Source organism: Podarcis muralis, chromosome 2 (genome assembly GCF_964188315.1).
Source record: "Podarcis muralis chromosome 2, rPodMur119.hap1.1, whole genome shotgun sequence".
NCBI lineage: Eukaryota > Metazoa > Chordata > Lepidosauria > Squamata > Lacertidae > Podarcis > Podarcis muralis.
This window is the reverse complement of record NC_135656.1, coordinates 125695130-125714875: the sequence shown is the minus strand read 5'-3', so window position 1 is coordinate 125714875 and position 19746 is coordinate 125695130. Positions and strand designations below refer to the sequence as shown.

At 47.1% G+C, this 19746-nt stretch overlaps 1 protein-coding gene across 5 annotated transcripts; it reads left to right on the top strand.

Moving 5' to 3' along the window:
- Window positions 1–3573: 3573 nt before the first annotated feature.
- LOC114592670 (uncharacterized) lies at window positions 3574–12854 on the top strand. 5 transcript variants are annotated; one of them, XM_077923330.1, is made up of 4 exons: window positions 4097–4185; window positions 4965–5080; window positions 8486–8639; window positions 10648–12854. In XM_077923330.1, the coding sequence occupies exon 4, from the start codon at window positions 10725–10727 to the stop codon at window positions 12129–12131; it is 1407 nt and encodes a 468-aa protein (XP_077779456.1). In that variant the 5' UTR covers window positions 4097–4185; window positions 4965–5080; window positions 8486–8639; window positions 10648–10724; the 3' UTR covers window positions 12132–12854. The 5 variants fall into 5 exon arrangements, with proteins under 5 accessions (XP_077779457.1, XP_077779455.1, XP_077779456.1 ...); XM_077923329.1 differs by lacking the exons at window positions 4097–4185; window positions 8486–8639 and adding an exon at window positions 3621–3639; XM_077923328.1 differs by lacking the exon at window positions 8486–8639.
- Window positions 12855–19746: the final 6892 nt, after the last annotated feature.

Sequence of the window (19746 nt, the reverse complement as noted above, 5' to 3'; positions counted from 1 at the left end):
TTCTTGTAATGTCCCTGAACCCCCTCTAGAGGGATTCTGGTTATTTAGTATTCCTTCCAGTTCCAGCCCAAAAGTCAAGTTAATTTGTTTCAGTTCTTCTTTGTTTCCAACAATTTATAACTATATTGTAACAAATATAATCAGCAAAGACAACAGAAACAAAGCTCTCTGTTTTTTCCAGCTTTGACAGCTAGTTTGACAGCTGTCAAAATCTTCTATGTCTCCTCAACAGGCTCTCTCTCGCGGATCACTCCCGGGTCCCGGGGGGGGGGTGGCACTTCAGCTCTCGAAAATTAACTCTTATCCTCCAGCAAGATTGCTTATACTGCCAAATCGTGCAATTAATAACTTTATCCAATAAAAAGAAGATGTTCTCTCGACCTTAGTTATCTAGTCCTTGCTTCAAGTTGTTTACAAGGCGGGGAGACAGACTTCCTCTTTGCGCCTTCCCCGATCGTGCCGAATTCAAACAAAAATTTTCCTTTTTTGGGTGTGTGTGGCTGGAATGTGGTTTGTTTGGTTGTTGTTGTTGTTTTGCTTTTGTTGTTTTTAAGGGATGGCACCCAATTTCGTTGCACTTGTGCAATGTTGCACTTGTGTAATGACAATAAAGAATCTATTCTATTCTATTCTATTCTATTTTATAAATCCGATTTCCGTATTACTCACGGGTTGTTACTTTTAGTCCAAATGTTCAAAGGAAGAAGTCAGCGCTCTCCGACCATGGCATGCGGCTTCACTCCGTAGGAGAAGCAGTCGACTCTCAGCACCACGCCGCTCCCCGTCCCCCGTTCCGAAGCCTTTAAAAAGGCTCCTTCTCGGGTCGGGGGGGGGCGCAAATGGTGCCCGCCGAGTCACCAGGTCCACAGGCTTCAGCGCCTGTGATTTCTGAGGGTCCCCGCGTCGCCGCAGCGGCAGGACCAGTCTCCTACTGAGCCGATTCCCTCCGGAGCTCGGAGGGAATCCGCCATTAGATGATGGCGCTAACCCAGAAGCTCCCAGTCGTGACCGACTCTGGGGTTGCGGCGCTCATCTCGCTTTATTGGCTGAGGGAGCCGGCGTACAGCTTCCAGGTCATGTGGCCAGCATGACTAAGCCGCTTCTGGTGAACCAGAGCAGCGCACGGAAACGCTGTTTACCTTCCCGCCAGAGTGGTACCTCTTTATCTACTTGCACTTTGACGGGCTTTCAAACTGCTAGGTTGGCAGGAGCAGGAACCGAGGAACAGGAGCTCACCCCGTCATATGGATTCGAACCGCCGACCTTCCCATCGGCAAGTCCTAGGCTGTGTGGTTTAACCCACAGCGCCACCCGCGTCTCTTATTTACATCATATTCATCTCTTTTTTTGTTTTTTATAGGATATTTATTAAGCTTTTTTCAAAGAAAAACATAAATTTGCAAAATAGAAAAATTAAGAACAAAGAATTACAATATTAAAGAAAAAACATAGAAAATGTAGAAAAGCTAAGAAAAAATACAAATAGAAAATACATACAAAAAACAAAAAAGACAAAATAGCTAAAAAGAAAAAAGTTTAAAAACAAATCCAGTTTTCAATATTTATACTCATTTGCTTATTTTATTGACTTCCTCACACCTCCCCTTTTTGTATTCCCATTTATATAATCGATTCAGCAAATCCTTGCCTTCTTTCATTTATCTTAACTTTTGATCTTAACCTATTATAACAATATATTTTCATCCATTATCAGTCCATATTTACATATTCTTATTACTCTTGTTGCCAATACCAATTATTTTCAACAAAAATATTCATCTTTTGAAGCGAAGACAACAAAGGATCTGGTGGGCCTTTAAAGGCCAATAAATGTATTAGTGCCTAAGGTTTTGTGGGTTGCAGGCTGAGGGTATGGACTCTGGACGAGGAAAGCTCACACCACCATTATCCTGCGAGTCTCCTTGTAGATTTTGTGTAGTTCTTCTGGAATTTATATCGCAATATCAGCTCATGAGAAGTTGTCCACATGAGCCGGAAAGCTGCCTTGCTCCATCCGTCTGAAGGCGGATATAAGCACCACACGCCATAGTCGAATTCAGCTGGACTTAACTGCCCAGGGGTCCTGTACCTTTTACCTGTATATAAACCCTGAATGCATTTCTATAGCATCCTTCACCCCTATTTCTGGCTTGCTGTACATCATCGTCAGCTTCGATCAGCCACGCAGCGGAAATAAGAGCTAAAACCGGAAGCCTGAGAGAGGGAACCTCTCCTCTCCCAGGTGGACCAATGGTTTCATTTGGTATAATGCAGCGTCCTGCGACTCTGAGGCAACAGCTGACCTGAACCATGGAGGGGGTGGGGGAAGTGGACCCCCCTTTCCAGGGACCCCTCTGTCGAAGAACTTGGAGGAGTAGCAGATTCCTTGCCAGGAGGGAGAAGCCAAGTGCAATAAACTAAAATCTGCCCTTATTCCCTTATGCCCTTCTAGAGTCCTTTGTAGGTTCTCCATCGGTCAGAGAGAATAACAGAGGGAAACCAGGATGGAGACGACTCTCCAAAAGGCCACGTCTCTCTCTCTCTGTCTCCCCACTGCCAATGTCCCACTGGGGGAAATGGGGGGACGTGTCGCAGGGGAGCCAGACCTGCCGGTCTTTCCCTGGGAAGCAGAACTGGCACCGCTGCCTGACCTGCATTGCGAGTCAGGAGGCGGTCTCGCCTCATAGCGGGGAGCTGAATGGGGGGGACAACTGCTCTGCCAATGAGTTGCTCCCCCCGTTAGCAAAACTCAAGTTCAAACACCAGCCCCTATTTTAAAAAGGCCCCCATAATGACGACACTGGACTACCCTTTAGGGTTCTTGCATGTCAAAGTGCAAGTAGATAAATAGGTACCGCTCCAGCGGGAAGGTAGACGGTATTTCCGTGCGCTGCTCTGGTTTCGCCAGAAGTGGCTTAGTCATGCTGGCCACATGACCCGAAAGCTGTATGCCGGCTCCCTCGGCCTTTAAAACGAGATGAGCGCCGCAACCCCAGAGTCGGCCACGACTGGACCTAATGGTCAGGGGTCCCTTGACCTTCACTTTAAGTTACTGTTCCAGGCCCCAAACCCGTGTCAGGATGCCTGAGATTATCACTCAGGCAGAGGGGCTGCTGAATACCTGGCCTCCCGCTTTAGGCATCATGGCCGCCCCCCCTCATGGCCCAAGCTCCCCCCTTGGTTGCCATTTCCTTCCCCAACAGAACAACGGTGGACAGTTTGTGGTGTCGGGGCGTCATGTGGGGCTTTGAGGAGACACTGTGTGTGTGAATGAAGGGGGGGGGACACTGCCTGCTGGAGGGGCAACCCCCCCCAATCATTCTAAAAAATTATGTAACATCGGCAAGGGATTAAAAGAGATGAAGGGGGGACTTTTTCCCAGTTGGGGGGGGGGGGTCTCCTTCCCTGCCGCCTCCGGGGATCGAATCCGGGACTTTCTCAGGAGAGAAACAGGAAAACGGAGCTGGTTTGGGAGGAGGAGAATTGGTGTCTTCGGGGAGGGAGGGGCCACTCATTCCTCCCCCCCCCCGGGTCAGTGAGCTCCGCTTTCTAGAGAGGCAGGGAGGGGGGCAAGGAGGAGGGGAGGGGCCTGATCCACCTTCCCGGAAGAGGAGCAGCTCTGCGGAGGAGGGGAAAGAGGTGCGAAATATATCTATATATTGGGGGGGGGGAGAAGGAGGCGCTTTTCCTCCCCCTGAATCTGCAAACAGGGCAGCTGGGAAGGGGGGGCAGGATTTGGGGCGGGGGGTGAAAGGAAGGTGGGGGATTCCTCCCCCTCCCTTCTGGGGATCCGGCGAGCGGGGGAGGGGCTGGTTTAGGAGCCCCTCCCCCCGAGGGGGCGCCTCCTTGGAGACCCCCAGCCCTTTGTCTTGCGGGGAAGGAAATGGGAATAGCGGAGCGAGCGAGGGAAGCGGAGGGACAGAGAGGACAAAGAGCTGCGGGGGGGGGGGGAGAGGGGGCAGAGAACCGAGGCCCAGTGGCGTAGCGTGGGGGGTGCAGGGGGGGCCCGGCCGCACCGGGCGCAACATCTGGGGGGGGCGCTGTCACTGGCAGCTCTCTGCCCCTACCTGGCTCCCTCTCTCTCTCTCTCTCAGAGCCCAGCCCCCTCAAGCTCCGCCCACCCGGAGCAGAAGCAGTTGCCCTGGGATGAAGAGCATTCCAAAGCGGAAACCTCATTCCTATTGGGTAAGTCGCGGCACGTGACGGGGAGAGCTCGGGGAGCTTCCAGCGACTTTTGGGACCATCCCTTTGCTTGCAAGGTTGGGGGGGAGTTTCTGAGCAGGGCAGGAATGCAACCGCTGGAAGTGTTTCGCACCCTATTCCGGCCCCTCCCACCCACCTGCCCCAGGTGAAATTTGTACCTGTTGATTTTCTGGTGTGTTTAAGGACGCAGGAATCTCAACCCCCCCGCCCCCCCCCGCCCCGAATGACGACAATCTCATCTTGTTGCTTGGGTATATCTTTTTTTTTTTTTTGCACTCAAATCTTGCCGAGCACCTTCCCACGAACATACTTTCCTTTGCCCTGGCTGGGGAAACCTAGCCAGATGGGCGGGGTATAAAGAATGATAATGATAAACATAGTAGTAATTCTGTATTTGGGTTGTACTTCCTCTTTAGCTGCAGTCATGATAACTGTAAAAAGATTTCCTTTTCTGAATTATAGGTCCTATTCTAAACAGCTGTAGGTTTCTCTCCATCCCCCCCCACCTTTAAAAAAATATATTTTTTAAAAGGGGGTTATTTTCTCTTTAGTAAATCGTATTTATACAGCAATCTCTTTCTTCTGTGTATTATATTTCATAACACACGAAGCAACGGTTTCAAAGGAAGTAGATGTAGAATGAATTTTGTCACTGCGCCACTGGTAAAATGTTCTTTCTCTTTCTCTCTCTCTCTCTCTCTCTCTCTCTCTCTCTTTCTTTCTTTCTTTCTTTCTTTCCCCTCCAACTTTTTCCTCCCAAGGAACTCAAAGGTGGTGTACAGGGTTCTCCATTCCCCATTTTATCCGCAAAACAACTTTCTGAGGCACATTAGGTTGAAAGACAGTGACTTGGAGAATTTCAGTAGAAATTAAGGAGGTAAGAAGAAACCTGTTGGATCAGACGAAAGACCTATCTAGGCCAGCTTTCCTGCAGACAGGTGCATCTAATAGGCCTACAGGCAGGTCTATGAAGGTGATCACTCTCCCTGGCTGTTGCCAGCCTCCCCTCATAACTATTTAGTGGCATGAAATCTTGAGGATCCCATTTAGCCCTAATCGGCTTTTAAAGAAATCTTAGCCTGTGGTCATCATAACCACATATGTATTTTTTATTCTACAGTCATACCTCTTGTTATGATCGGTTCAGGTTACATCTTTTCAGGTTGCATCCCGCGGAAACCCGGAAGTACTGGAAAGGGTTACTTTTGGGTTTTGCCGCTCACGCATGCGCAGACACTCAAAATGACGTCATGCGCAGAAGCAGCAAATCGCGGCACACACAGACATGCAGATGTGGTATGCGTTCTGCTCATGTTGCGAACGGGGCTCCAGAATGGATCCCGTTCGCAACCAGAGGTACCACTGTATTAAGCACCTTTCTTCCATAATGGAACACAGGGTGGTGTAGATGTGGTTCCTTGATTACACCGTATGTGAAGAAACATTTTCTTAGGTCTGTCCCAAATGTATTACCAATCAAAGTTTTGCCACAGGTGGCCTCCCTGTGACTTGAAATTTCAATGCATAATAATAACACAGTGGTACCTCTGGTTACGTACTTAATTCTTTCTGGAGGTCCGTTCTTAACCTGAAGCACCACTTTAGCTAATGGGGCATCCCGCTGCTGCTGCGCCGCTGCTGCACGATTTCTGTTCTCATCCTGAAGCAAAGTTCTCAACCCGAGGTACTATTTCTGGGTTAGCGGAATCTGTAACCTGAAGTGTATGTAACCTGAAGCGTCTGTAACCCGAGGTACCACTGTACTGAACTTTGTATAGTGCTTTCCTGCATTCATTCACATTGTTTAGTTGTTATCTTTAAGCAACCTTGGAAGACTAATTAGCGCATTGTTCTGCAGCCCAAGACCTCGTTCATTTTGGCAACGAGGGCAACAAATAAAAATGATAAAAAATAAAGCAGACATGTGCTGAGGTGCCTAGATCGGGATACAAATAGCTTTCTTTCCTTCATCTGATTCCTCTTTTGGTGTGTGCAGTGGGGCTAATAAGCAGATTACAGCTGGTCTGCCTGGATCAGTTGAGGAGGGATATTTGCCAGTGTGTGTGCATGCAAGGTTGTGGGGTTGGTCGCGCGCAATTTCGGCCCCAACCACTAATCTCATGCCAATCCTGAAGGGATAGTAAAAGCACCTGACTTCCTTAAAGTATCCTGGTAATTCATAGCATCCTTAAAAAACTGCAGCTCTGAGGATACTTTGGGTGAAGTCATGCCCTTTTAATGTGTGGCTTGCACACAGCCCAGCAAAGGTAAGTGAAGCTGGAGGTTAGTGGCGGGGAGAGAGTTCACCTAGTGAGATTTGAACAGATTCATAATCTAGTCTCCTAGCTGCTATGCTACAACAGCTTAGAACAGCTTAGTTTATGAGCAACTTGGATTAAGAACACTGCAAACCCAGGTGTTTTGGTTTGTGAACTTTGCCTTGGAAGCAGAACACGTTTCGCTTCCTGTTGAGCCAGTGTGGTGAAGTGGTTAAGAGCGGTAGATTCGTAATCTGGGGAACCGGGTTCGCTTCCCCGCTCCTCCACATGCAGCTGCTGGGTGACCTTGGGCCAGTCACACTTCTCTGAAGTCTCTCAGCCCCACTCACCTCACAGAGTGTTTGTTGTGGGGGAGGAAGGGAAAGGAGAATGGTAGCCGCTTTGGGACTCCTTCGGGTAGTGATAAAGCGGGATATTAAATCCAAACTCCTCCTCTTCTTCTTGAGTGTGTTCCATTTGTAAATTGAGTCCCCTGCTGCTATGGGAAAGCGCGCCTTGGTTTAAGAATGCTTTGGTTTAACAATGGACTTCCGGAACGGATTAAGTTCGTACAGTCGTACCTCGGGATAAATACGCTTCAGGATAAGTATTTTCGGGTTGCGCTCTGCGGTGACCTGGAAGTAATGGAGCGTGTTACTTCCGGGTTTTGCCACTTACGCATGCGCAGACGATCAAAATGACATCATGTGCATGCATGGAAGCGGCGAAACGCGACACGCACAGATGCACTGTCGCATCTTACGTTCTGTTCAGGGTGCGAACGGGGCTCCAGAATGGATCCCGTTTGCATCCCGAAGTACCACTGTACTGTACTACCACTCCTGTCTTAAGACACAAAGTATCTGTGAAGAAGACTATGTTACTGTTTTACTATAGCATACACTATGTCATGAAATTCTTGCTGTGTTACTATGAAATTGTTCTGAAGTGTTTGTCTCAATTTTAAAATTTATTTAATTTTTATGCTGCCCTTCCTCTGAGGATCACAGGGGCAGCTTACAATATAAGAACACAAAAATACATAACATAGTATCAGACAAAAACAGTAACCCTCCCACTTAACCAGAGGCCTGGGAGAAATCTAGTGGAAGAGACTCGAGTGCTAAAATCCACGGGTTAGGGGGCGCAAATTACTTGCCTTGCCCCGGGTGCTGACAACCCACGCTACGCCACTGCCGAGGCCCCAGTTCCGCGCCCCTCTGCGAGTTCTGGGTTCCCCCTGGCAGAAATCCCTGGGGCGCATTTGACTCCGCGCGGGTGCCGAGACACAGCTTGGTGGGTCCCTTTTGTCTAGAGATGGGGAGTCCATGGAAGGGTTAATGGGGGCGAGAGAGGCCTGGATGGAGGACCCCCCCCCCGTCTCCCTCCTGGGATGGGGAGAGATTTGGCAGGAAGGCTGAGCCGGCCAGGGGGGCCTCTGGGGAAAGGGGACCCTCAGAGGTGGAGGAAGGAAGGGAAGCATCCCTGGGGGAGGGATCAAAGCCATCTTGGAGAAAGAGAGAGGGGCTGGGGGGCTGCCTGCCTTGACCTCTCCCTCCTGCCCAGGAATCTGCCATGACTCTGCGTAGACCAGGGAGAGATCCCTGAGCAGGAGCCCCGATCCAGCCACCCTCTCCTCCCCTGAAGCTCAGTCCTTGCCCTGCCTTAGGTCCCAGATCAGGAGCTGCAGGGGGCGCTGGGGGCTGTTAGAGCGAGTCCAACCATGGGGGGAAAGAGGAAAGGGAGGAAGCCCCCTTTATTATTACCCCCCTTTGAGGCTTCGCTCTTGGCAACTCCAGTCTCTCCCACATGCCTGGGTTTCTGTGCAGAAGCATCTAAAGGGCTCCCCCCCCCCCCAGAGACACCTGGGCCCAACTCCTCCTCTCCATCCACCAGGTGTCCATTATTCCCACTATATCAGATCTCTTAAATCTGTGGGATATAAGGGATGGGGAAGATTGCTATGGAAATGGGTGGGTTCCCGTGCCCCCCCTCAAGAGCCTGCCTTATTATTATTATTACAGTGGTACCTCAGGTTACATACGCTTCAGGTTACAGAATCCGCTAACCCAGGATGAGAACAGAAATTGTGGTCCAGCAGCGCAGCAGCAGCAGGAGGCCCCATTATGTTAAGAACACTTTCTTAACCACCGGAACGAATTGAGTTCTTAACCCGAGGTACCACTGTACTGCAGTTTCAGTTATTGTTATTTATTTATTTAATCTATTAGTTGCTTTCTCTTGCCCAGGGCAGCCCAAAGTGACTTACAACCAGTTGTTGTTCCTGTTGTTGTTATGTTCCACGGTGACACTCCAACGCCTTCTTTGTCGTGTTTCCTGTATTTTGAGGGAAGAGAGAAGGTTGTTCTTGTGGCCTGCTCCCCCACTAGGGAAACTGAGGCAGCCCCCTTAGGCAGGAGATGCAGGGAGGGGCAAGGAGGGGAGGGAGCGGAGTCCCATTTGGCCAGCCCTGATTTAACCCTCTATCCTCTCATCCAGGGGAAGGTGCTGTCCCATTGCCAGTGTCCAAGACACAATGCAGCCACCGCAGGAAGTCAGTGGTGCAAGATGATTTGGGAATGTGTGCAGTTGGTTGGACTGTATCAGGAAGATGTTGGAGATCACGGAGGAAGGAGGAAACGAAATACAGATATTCAGCGTTTTCAGGGGAGGGGGAAGAAGGGGAAAGTTTGTCCCACCAGATAAGACTCCCATCCTCCCTGGCCATGGGCCATCCTTGCTTGGGCAGGTGGTACTTTTGAGTCCAACCACATCTGGAGGGCCAGAGATGCCTCAACTCAGCACAGAAGGTTCCTCTAGGGCTCAGTGTTACGTGGGAGTTGGTGAAATTGGATCTTAAGGGTTCTTGAGACATTTCTAAGGGATTGTGATTGGTATCCAGACCCTAACACTATAAATCCAAGGTGTCCCCACTGAGCAGTATATCAAGCCTGCTGCCCCCCGGGGAAGACCTTCTGAAGGAAATGGTTTGCCCCCAAAGTTGCTTCCTTCCTTCCTCCGCTGCTGCTGCTGCCCACACTAAAGGAATGTCTGGATGAAATCCCAGGGATGTCTGGCTCCTATTACAAAGAGATCCAGTTGATATTCTAGAATAAAGTGTGGCTAAGATTCTGAGGCACAATCATGGCAGAGAAATACAGCCAGGGAATATGAAACTGATTTGAAGATTGGTTTCTTCTTTACATTTCATTATTCTTATTCTTATTCTTATTATATTACATTCAGGTGGACACACCACTGGTTTCATCATCTTTCTATTCTTTTCCACACTCAGTGTTATTCACCTTTAATACTCACCTTTTTCAGTGTAACACATATTTTTATCTTGTGATCTTCAAATGAAAAGAGATATACAGATTTAATAAATAATTCCCAGTTGGAGCAGAGCTAGAATATTCAGAAGCCCTTGGCCACCCAGGGCAAAGGAGGAAGAACAGTGAGAGAGGCCTGGACAGGGAATCTCCACTAAGATAAGCCAGTGTCAGGAGGCAGGTGCCAGACCCGGCGGCATATAATTATTATAAATCATAATTGGGGTGGGTGTCTCAATCTGGCCTTCCCAGCAGTCAGGCTCCAGCTGCTTTCCTTCTGCATCTCCAGCTCTCTCCATTCAAGAATGCAAGGCTGAGAGATGGAGGTCCAACCCCAAGAACATTCTCCAACTGAGCACTCCTTCAACCGACCACAAGCACCAAGCCTTGTCACTAGACTTATATATGGGTCTCCCAAAATGATCAGTATGGACCTCCTGAGGCCAAAGGGAGTGTGCAGCTGATGAATAACGATCTAGAAGTCGAAGGGGACAAAATGTGGCCCAAGGGGTGGAGGATTATAGTGCAGCAGATGAAGAACTTCATGATGAATTTAGGATCCTGATTAATATTGGCCAGGTTCATGGAACATAGAGCAGCTCCCTTTCTTGTGATAAACCACTTTTTATAAAACATAAACCCCACAGTTCAACCGTATTATAAGATAATGCTGCTTCATTAATGCTTAATTAAAGGTTAGGAAAGGCTGATGATGCATTACCATTATTTAACATTATTTCATCTGTCTTTCCGAAAAATTTGGAACATATGGAGGACAGGAAAGAATGTACGAGACGTTAAAATAAGAGCAGATGCTAATTGATGTGTGTAATATTCCTTTGTTCTCTTCCTAGGTTTCCTTTCCCCCCGCTCCTCCCTGTTGAAAGAAGACAATGGAGAAGGCAGTCAAAATTCTGGAGGGCCATGTCCAATGGGAATAACAAAGAAACCATATAAATTCATGGAATGTGAAAAGAGAGAGGAGAAACAATTTGAAAGTATGGAGTGTGGGAAGAGTTTCACTGACAGTGGAACACTTGGAAAACATCAATGGACTCACACAGGAGAGAAACCATTTAAATGCATGGAGTGTGGAAAAAGCTTTGGTTGGAGTTCAAACCTTCGTATACATAAACACACGCACACAGGGGAGAAACCATATAAATGTAAGGAGTGTGGAAAGAGCTTCAGTCAGATTGGACACCTTAGAAACCATCAACGAACCCACACAGGAGAAAAACCATATAAATGTATGGAGTGTGGAAAGAGCTTCACCGATAGTGGAACATTTAGAAAACATCAACAGACACACACAGGGGAGAAACCATTTGAATGCATGGAATGTGTAAAGAGCTTCAGTCAAAGTAGACACCTTAGAATCCATCAACGGATTCACACAGGGGAGAAACCATTTGAATGTTTGGAGTGTGGAAAGAGTTTCAGTACAAAGAGAGGACTGAATATTCATCATAAAACTCACACTGGGGAAAAACCATTTAAATGTATGCTGTGTGAGAAGAGCTTCACTGTTAGTAGAACACTTAGAAACCATCATCGAACTCACACAGGGGAAAAACCATATAAATGTATGGATTGTGGAAAGAGATTCAGTCACAGTGAAACACTGAGAAAACATAAACGGACTCACACAGGGGAGAAACCATTTAAATGCATGGAATGTGGAAAGAGCTTTATTGATGGTACAGCACTTAGTATCCATCATCAAACTCACACAGGGGAGAAACCATTTGAATGTATGGATTGTGGAAAAAGCTTCACTACTAGCCATAGCCTTAGAATCCATCAACGGACTCACACAGGGGAGAAACCATTTAATTGCATGGATTGCGGTAAGAACTTCCCTGATCGTGGAACACTTAGAATCCATCAACGGACTCACACAGGGGGAAAACCATTTGAATGTAAGGAGTGTGGAAAGAGCTTCACTTCTAATAGAGCAGTAAGAAGACATCAATGGACTCACTCAGGGGAAAAACCATTAAAATGCATGGAATGTGGAAAGAGTTTTATTGAGAGAAGAGACCTGAGAACCCATCATCGAACTCACACTGGGGAGAAACCATTTAAATGCACCGAGTGCGGAAAGAGCTTCAATCGCAGTGGAACACTTAGAAAACATCAACGGACTCACACAGGGGAGAAACCATTTAAATGCATGGAATGTGGAAAGAGCTTTATTGATGGTACAGCACTTAGTATCCATCATCAAACTCACACAGGGGAGAAACCATTTAAATGTAAGGAGTGTGGAAAGGGCTTCACCAATGTTGGAAATGTTAGAAGACATCAACGGACTCACACGGGAGAAACCATTTAAATGTATGGAGAGTTGAAAGAGTTTCAGAGTGGAACCCTAATTTCACACACAGGAAACTTAGACGACATCAACAGACTCACTCGGGGACAAGCAAATAAATGTATGGAGTGTGGAAGGAGCGTCAATAGAAGTGGAAACCTTAGCAAACATCAGCGAACTCAAAAAGGGAAAACCACTTACGTATATGGAGCGTACATAGAGCTTCAGTCCTGATGTTCTTAGAAACCATCAATGGAATCGCAAGGAGGAAAAGCTTTAAGAGTTGAAACCCTACAATCCACAAACTGAAAAATCTAAAATGGTTTGAATGGAAGGAGTGTGGTGCTGGGATGGATTTTGGGATGTTTTTGCCTCTACGCATGGGTCTGGGAATGTTCTGATCAGTTCACATTGAGTTCAGTACCCTGACCTGTTCTTAACGCATTGTTGACCACATCTACGGAACGCGATTGTTATGTTCTTTCATGTCATGCAAAGTCAATCATTAGTAATAGTTTAAGTCTTGATACTCAATCACTAGTTAATAGTTTAATAAGGAGGTTTCACGCCTGTCCAATCCTGTGTTCCCTTTCCCACCCTTTAATCTATTGATGATTAATACCTATATTCAACCCTTGCATTGTATTCATGTGAACCAATCAGCAACAAGCACATATGTAATGCTGTAATATTCAATAAAAGGGACCCTCCGAGACTTGCTCGAGAGATGCCTCCCGTATGACACCTTGCCATTCGTCTGTCGCTTATTTCAACCCAACAGTGTGGGAAGTGTTTCAATTGCTTTATACAGTGGTACCCCGCAAGACGAATGCCTCGCAAGACGGAAAACCCGCAAGACGAAAGGGTTTTCTGTTTTGGAGGCGCTTCGCAAGACGAATTTCCCTATGGGCTTGCATCGCAAGACGAAAGCCCATAGGGAAATGCTGGCGGTCGGGAGCAAAGACTTTCGCCCACAGCCGGCCTTCAGAAGAGGACCTCTTCTGAAGGCCGGCGGGGGGCAAAAGTCTTTGCTCCCCCCCCCCCGCCTGCCTTCCCCCCGCCTGCCCCGGGCGATCTTAAAATGCTGGCGGGCAGGAGCGAAGCGTTCGCTCCCGACCCCCAGCATTTTAAAACGCTGTTCCGAAGCGGGGGGGGGCGGGAACACCAGCCCCAGCTGCGAAGCCGGGCGGGGGGCGGGAACACCTGCCCCAGCCACCCCGCTTTGGAACGCTGCTCCGAAGCGGGGTGCGGGGGCGGGAACACCTGCCCCAGCCGCCGGGCTTCGTAGCGCTGCTGCGAAGCCGGGCGGGGGGCGGGAACACCTGCCCCAGCCACCCCGCTTCGGAACGCTGCTCCGAAGCGGGGTGGGGGGGCGGGAACACCTGCCCCAGCCGCCGGGCTTCGTAGCGCTGCTGCGAAGCCGGGGGGGGGAACACCTTCTGAAGGCGGGCGGGGGGCGAAAGTCTTTGTCCCCCCTGCCTGCCTTCCCGGGGGCTTTTAAATCGCCCCGGACAGCGGAGAAGTCCTCCGCTGTCCCGGGGCGATTTTAAAATGCCGCCCGCCAGCATTTTAAGATCGCCCGGACAGCGGAGAAGTCCTCCGCTGTCCCAGGGTTTTTTAAAATGCTGGGGGTGGGAAGAAAAGCCCTTGTCGTCCCCCCCAGCCTTCAGAAGAGGTCCGGGGACAGTCTGTCCCCGGACCTGGTCTGAAGGCGGTTTCCCTAGGAACGCATTAATTGATTTTCAATGCATTCCTATGGGAAACCGTGCATCGCAAGACGAAAAAATCGCAAGACGAAGAGACTTGCGGAACGAATTAATTTCGTCTTGCGAGGCACCACTGTATATAGATAATTTTATTAATATAGTGGTACCTCGGGTTACATATGCTTCAGGTTACAGACTCTGCTAACCCAGAAATAGTGCTTCAGGTTAAGAACTTTGCTTCAGGATGAGAACAGAAACCGTGCTCCAGCGGCGGAGCAGCAGCAGGAGGCCCCATTAGCTAAAGTGGTGCTTCAGGTTAAGAACGGACCTCTGGAACGTATTAAGTACTTAACCTGAGGCACCACTGTATATAATTTTATTTACAAATTGCGTTCAAAAATGGAAGCATTCCCCTCTGGGTTCTTGGTGTTTGAAAGTCATGGAACTTTGGAGTGTCAGGCATAGCCCTACTGGCTTTAGCCCAAACGTAGCAGAGTTTTCCTGCACAGCGAAGAAGCTAGTTGCGGCAGTAATGACAAGTCAGCTAGACTCAGAATAACTATTTACAGGATTTATTAAAAGGAAAAATAAAACCAGCAGAGTTTCTGCATACAAATAAAAGCAAAATAAACCCTCTCTTTCTCTCTCTCTCAAAACCATACACAGCACTACTACTCCTAACACACCTCACCTCAAACTGAGCTAGCAATCCCTTGATAACAGAGCAGAGTGCTGGTCGTTAACCAATCAGAGTGAGTAGTTTCTAGGTCAAGCAGACCTGGGCTTTCTGCCAAGAGTAAATTGACACCACCTTGAGTTAATTGTGAGAAGCCAGAATCTGCAAGTTTCCCACGAGAACCAATTAACAGAAACTGAAACTGAAACTGAACACCCCCTCACAGATTCTGCTGAACAATTAACACCAAATACACCTATGTAGAAGATCATTTTTCCAGCAAACCTAAACCCTTGCACATTCGCTTGTTCTTTATCTTTGCCAATGGTTTAGTTAATACATCTGCTACATTTTCTTCACTTGGTACATAAGTACAGGTGATTACATTGTCTTGTACACAGCAACGCACATTTTGGTATTTTACAGAGATATGTTTGGAACGCGATTTGAAACCCTCTGTTTTACTTAAGGTTATACAAGCTTGATTATCAATGTAAACTTGTACTGGTTCTCCACAATTTACATTTAAATCTGCTAACAAATGCTTGAAATAAATCACCTTGTTGCACAATTCACTCAATGCGGCGTACTCTGATTCTGTTGATGACACACTTACAACGTCTTGCTTGCGTGACCGCCAGCTGATTAAAGCTCCACCGACCATTATGACTAGTCCTGTGACAGATTTTCTATCCGGCAAATTTCCCCAGTCACTATCACAGTAGCAACTCAACATTTCATCCTCTGAAGAATTTAATTGTAACATATAGCCAATTGTCTGTTTGAGATATCTCAGAACTTGTTTTACCCCTTTCCAGGCATTTAGTGTGGGTTTTGAGACCAATCTACTTAATATGCCTACTGCGTAGCTAATATCAGGTCTGGACCACTGTGCTATATACAATAAACTTCCAATTACAGAGTGATATACATCAGGATGTTCAAATTCAGGACTCTCATCTATATGAAGTGTTTTTATGAAACCTGGATCCATAGGCACCACTGCCCCTTTGCAATCCTGCATCCTGTATGTAGTCAGTAGTTGTTTAACTTTGTTCTGCTGACTAATTAAGCAGCTGCCATCTTGGGCCCAGCACACTTCCAACCCTAGATATGTCCTAACCGGGCCTAAGTCTTTCACTTTGAACTTACTGGACAATTGTTTGGCAAACCTTTTAGTTTGTTTATCTGTTTTGCATGCATACAAAACATCATCTACATAAATCAGACAAAACTCTTGATCACTGCCTGTACCACGTACATAAACACAATTGTCAGCTGTACTCTGCTTGAAACCAAATGACACTAAGGCCTCATGGAAACATTTGTTCCAAGATCTTGCAGCCTGTTTGAGACCGTATAGAGCTTTGTTTAATTTTAACACTCTATTGGAACCTGTCTCATAACCAGGCGGTTCGGCTAGATACAGGTCTTCTGATATTGATGCATGTAAATATGCAGTCTGAATGTCAAAATGGTTTAACAGGAGTTTTCTCTTTGCTCCAAGCGTTAAAATCAGCCTTACACTGTCTCCCTTAGCAGTAGGGGAAAAAGTCTCGTCATAATCTTTTCCAGGCCTCTGAGAATATCCTTGAGCCACTAAACGAGCTTTGTACTTGTACTCTCCTGTCACCAGAGGTTTAAGTTTGTACACCCACCTGCAGCCTACAATCTTTGCCCCCTCAGGCGCTGCTACTGGTGTAAAAACCTTGTGCTCATTCAGAGAGGACATCTCTTCCTCCATTGCCTGTTTCCAGCGCTCTGCCTCCTCTTTTGGTAACTTTAACACCTCCTGAAAACTCTTGGGTTCTGCACTTACACTAAACACATTTGCAGTATCTGGAGAAAAACGCACCGGAGGCACTCCTTTGTTTTGTCTTTTAGACCTTCTGGGAGAAAATTTTTCTTCTGACCCACTTTCCTCCTCAGAACTACGACCTCTCTTTTGTTGCTTAGCAACTGGTCTTTGGCTAACTCCACTTTCTTGAGAGCTCTTATCTGAACTTTCCTCCCCCTCAGACTCTGACTCCCTGTGTCTACCTTCAGAGTCATGAAGCTCCTGGGAAGGTTCAAACCAAACCTCAGTATTGGCATGTAGTCTCTCCCAGCCACTATGTTCACAAAAACTGGCATTCCTGGAGATCACAATGCCATTTGTCCCTTCAGCAAAACGGAAACCTTTTCCCAGCTCCTGGTAACCCACAAACACTAACTGTTTGGTCTTAGGATCTCCCTTCTTCCTCATTTGTTTCGGAATTAATACCCAGGCTTTTGATCCAAACACATGCAAATGGTCAATTTTGGGTTTTTTCTGAAACAATTTAAAGTACGGGGTTGTACCTATTGTTTGATGAAAGAGCCTGTTTTGGAGATAACACGCGGTGAGCATGCTCTCCCCCCAATAAGACATGGGCAAATCAGCATCATCAAGCATGGCAAACATCATATCTTGTAAAGATCTGTTTTTTCGCTCTGCAACGCCATTCTCCTCTGGGGGAAAAACGTTCGTTTTTCTATGCCCAATGCCACGCTTTTGTAACCAATCTTTAAAGGCATTTGACATAAATTCGCCACCTCTGTCCGTCTGAATCCTTTTGAGTTTAATGGACAGAAATCTTTCCACAGATGCCACCCAGCCTTTAAACTTAGTGAACACGTCACCCTTATTCTTCATGGGAAAAACCCAAGAATAACGCGTGGCGTCATCCACAATTGTTAGTGAAAAGCGCGATCCACCCCTGCTTACAGCAAATGGACCAATTACGTCCATGTGAACCAACTGTAGCGGTGCCTCACTAACTCTGTCACTTCTGGGGTAAGAGACTCTGTGGGTTTTAACCTTTTTACAAACATTACAATCAAGGTACTTGTTACAACTCTTTAAATTACCCCCATCAGCCAATTCAGACATTTTTAGTACACTTTTCCAGCAAGCATGCCCCATTTTCCTATGCAATAAGTGCACACAGTTGTCATGTATAGCTTTGTTATTCACTGCAGGCTGAGATTTACTGACTACTGCTGCAACTTGAGATCCTGCTTTAAGCCAAAACAAGCCTCCCTCTGACTTAGCAGTGCCTAAAATCTCACCAGCCTTCTTAATAATGCAACTGTCTCCTTCAAAATACACTTTAAACCCAGCTTTTAGCAAACAATCTACAGACATCAGATTGCTCCTTAATGACGGCACACAAAGTACATTTTTCAGGCATTCACGAAGACAAGGAACAAAAACTGCACCCCCCGAAATCACTTCGGAAGTACTTCCGTCTGCTAGAGCCACCTGGCTGCGCTGTGCTGAGTTCTTGGAAACAAACAATTCATCTGAATTCACGATGTGGCGAGATGCTCCCGAATCGACCACCCAGATCGCTTGTTTCTCATCAGCAATCTTGACCTCGCCGGTCACCAGCTGAGCCAACTGTTTTCGTTTGAAGAATTTCTTTTTACGCTGCTGCTGCTGCTGATCTCGTATCTGCTCCTGCACCGGCAACTGAGACTTGACCAACTCCGGACATTGTCGTTTTAGATGCGCTGAAGACCCACATCGGAAACAACGCCTAACAGCAAACGCTGACTCCTCACTGGTACGCTGCTCTTGCTTCACCTCTGGCACGGCATGAGAACTCGTTCCAAACCGCCCACCTGTAGAAGCCTCTGCAGCCAACGACCTTTCTTGCCGCTTCTGCCATTCTTCAATCAAACGCCCAGTAACGTAACTGACTGATAAATCATGCTCCTGCATGCCTTCTAGAGACAAAACTAAATTATCCCAGCTTTCCGGGAGAGAACTCAAAATAATAGCCACCTTCTCCTGCTGGTCTAACGCACAGTCTCTTTCCTGTAGCGCAGCAAACTTTAACTGTAAACTGTGTAGGTGTTCCTGCATTGTAACCCCAGGCTGTAACATTGCCTTGTACAATGCCTTGCGAATGAACAGCTTGGAAACCGCTGTCTCACGCACATGGAGTTCTTTAAGTGCTTGCCACACACCTCTAGCTGTCTTGATTCCCCTCACATACGGCAACTGGGAATCTTCCAGCCCCAAGACAATTGTGGCCCTTGCTCTTTGGTCTTTATCGAGGTCTTCATCATCAGGCTTCGCAGGAAACTTACTCACCACTTGCCAGAGACGATCCCTCTGCAGCACTGCCTGCATGCGTTCCGACCACAGCAAGTAATTGGAGTCATTCAGACGCTCAAAAGCCATCTGAACTGGTTGTGAGGCCATCTTGAGAGCGATGTCCCTGGAACCCGGAACCAGCTACTCACGACCACCGAGAGAGAAAACAGGAACCACAGCACCCAGCACTCACACGCTGCAGCTGTTGTCCTTGTGTCTGCTGCGTCACCAGCTCACCACGGTCAGGAACCAGCCAGAGAACAACAACTTCTGGAACTACTGGAACCAATGCCGTTGATGCTGACACCACCGCAACTCAGGCTGGCAGCACAATGCCCATAACCTCATGGAACTTTGGAGTGTCAGGCATAGCCCTACTGGCTTTAGCCCAAACGTAGCAGAGTTTTCCTGCACAGCGAAGAAGCTAGTTGCGGCAGTAATGACAAGTCAGCTAGACTCAGAATAACTATTTACAGGATTTATTAAAAGGAAAAATAAAACCAGCAGAGTTTCTGCATACAAATAAAAGCAAAATAAACCCTCTCTTTCTCTCTCTCTCAAAACCATACACAGCACTACTACTCCTAACACACCTCACCTCAAACTGAGCTAGCAATCCCTTGATAACAGAGCAGAGTGCTGGTCGTTAACCAATCAGAGTGAGTAGTTTCTAGGTCAAGCAGACCTGGGCTTTCTGCCAAGAGTAAATTGACACCACCTTGAGTTAATTGTGAGAAGCCAGAATCTGCAAGTTTCCCACGAGAACCAATTAACAGAAACTGAAACTGAAACTGAACAGAAAGCCCCAAACGTTCAACTTCCGAAGCGTTCTACAACCGAGATTCCACTGAGAATCCAGCAATAGTGTGTTGTCCAACGATATCCATTCTTTTAACCAACACAAAGAGGCTGCCTCGTAGTAGAAAATCTAGCAGTGCGAAGCCACCTCTATTTTTAGTATCTTTCAAAATTTTATAGTTTATTCTTGGTGTTTTCCCCCTGCCAGAGTAATCATGAAATATCTCTTTGCCATTCGCTAAAGAAGCTTGTATTATTTATTATTGGTATCATTTAGAATAAAAACAGTATCTTAGGTAAAACATTTCTCTTTATGGTTTAAATCCTTCGTAA